Here is a 1,588-nt window from a genome sequence, read left to right as displayed (position 1 = left end):
ATGCTTATTTATTTATTTAGCCTACCTTTATAGCATGTGATTTGCTTGAGTGCAGAGACTTTTGTCCATTTTGCTCCCCAGTGCCCTAGAAGATTGGATCATAGAAGTAATTTAATAAATACTTGTCCAATGAATAAACAAATGCATTATATAGGGTTTCCTTGTAGGCCAAACACATAACACCACTCCTCAGGCATCAAGAGCTAGAAATAATGGTTATAAACAAAGTTCGTTGGTTACTGTCTTCTTGGGAAATTTTCCTCAGTCCAGAAAAGGCAGGAAAGGAGGTCATCTCTCAGGTCAGTGATTGCTTCCCCACAAGTAGCTGACACAGAGCGCCCTGAACATCAGTATTTCTGAGGCTGTAGATAAGTGGGTTCAGCATGGGGTTGATCACAGTCATGAAAACTCCAACCCCCTTATCCTTGTCTGAAGATTCCACTGAACCCAGCCTCATGTAGCTGAAGACACCTGTCCCATAGAAGATGGCCACCACAGTGAGGTGGGAGCCACATGTGGAGAAGGCCTTCTTTCTGCCCTCAGCAGAGCGGATTTGCAGCACAGCAGCTACCACACGGGCATAGGACACGCTGATGAGGACCAAGGGCACCACAGCCATGAAGGCAGCTGCTACAAAGAGCAGCAGCTCATTGAGTTGGGTGCTGGAGCAGGAGAGCTGGAAGAGCTGTGGAAGGTCACAGTAGAAGTGATTGATCACACTGGGGCCACAGAAGTTGAGGGTAGTTAAGGCAATAGTGTGGGTCACTGCGTTGGTGAAGGCACAAGTCCAGGACGCAGCCACCAACATCCCCTGGACTGTCTGACTCATGCGGGTGCTGTAGGTGAGGGGCCGGTAGATGGCCAGGAATCGGTCATAGGCCATGGCGGTCAGCAGGAAGCAGTCCATCCCAGCCAGAAGGTGGAAGAAGAAGAGCTGGGAGAGGCAGGCATCATAGGAAATGGTGCACTTGTGGGACAAGAGACGACCCAACGTTGCAGGCACAGTGACAGTGATACATCCGACATCCAGCACTGATAGGTTCCCCAGGAAGAAGTACATGGGGGTGTGGAGTTTGGGCTCCACCAAGATGGCTGCCAGGATGCTGAGGTTGCCCCCAATTGTGACCAGATAGGCAAAGAGGAAGAGCACAAAGACCACAGACTGCATCTTTTCTGTTTGCACCAGGCCCAGCAGAATGAACTCAGCAACAGCGGTCCTGTTGGTCCCAGCTTCTGACTCCATGAGTTCCTATAAGGACATGTCCCAGCAGGGGAGGTATCAGTTCACTCAGTTCACATTAACGTTTTAAACCATTTATGTTCAAAGCCCCATGGCGAGCCCCCAGGCCGTCCCTCACTCGTTGACCTCCTCCATCACCTCAATGCCTTTACCTTGCTCGTGGTTGAGATGCCCAGGGCCACCACCACCTTGTCCCTCTCATCCTCTGCTAGCTGAAAAGCTCAGAATACATGGGAAAATAAACTAAGATAAAAGATCTAATTTACAACATGAGGATTATAGTTAATAAAGTGTATTGTATTCAAGATTTTTGCTAAATGAGTAGATTATAGTTGCTTTTGCCAGAGA

General features: G+C 48.7%; 1 protein-coding gene across 1 annotated transcript; it reads right to left on the bottom strand.

Annotated features, from left to right (window-relative positions):
- Positions 1–255: 255 nt before the first annotated feature.
- Positions 256–1,261, bottom strand: OR3A3 (olfactory receptor family 3 subfamily A member 3). Its single transcript, XM_008009853.3, has one exon. It carries the CDS (start codon positions 1,241–1,243, stop codon positions 296–298), a length of 948 nt encoding a protein of 315 aa, XP_008008044.3. The 5' UTR covers positions 1,244–1,261; the 3' UTR covers positions 256–295.
- Between the last annotated feature and the right edge of the window lie 327 nt (positions 1,262–1,588).

Source organism: Chlorocebus sabaeus, chromosome 16, assembly GCF_047675955.1.
Source record: "Chlorocebus sabaeus isolate Y175 chromosome 16, mChlSab1.0.hap1, whole genome shotgun sequence".
Taxonomy (NCBI): domain Eukaryota; kingdom Metazoa; phylum Chordata; class Mammalia; order Primates; family Cercopithecidae; genus Chlorocebus; species Chlorocebus sabaeus.
This window is presented reverse-complemented; position numbering and strand designations above follow the sequence as displayed.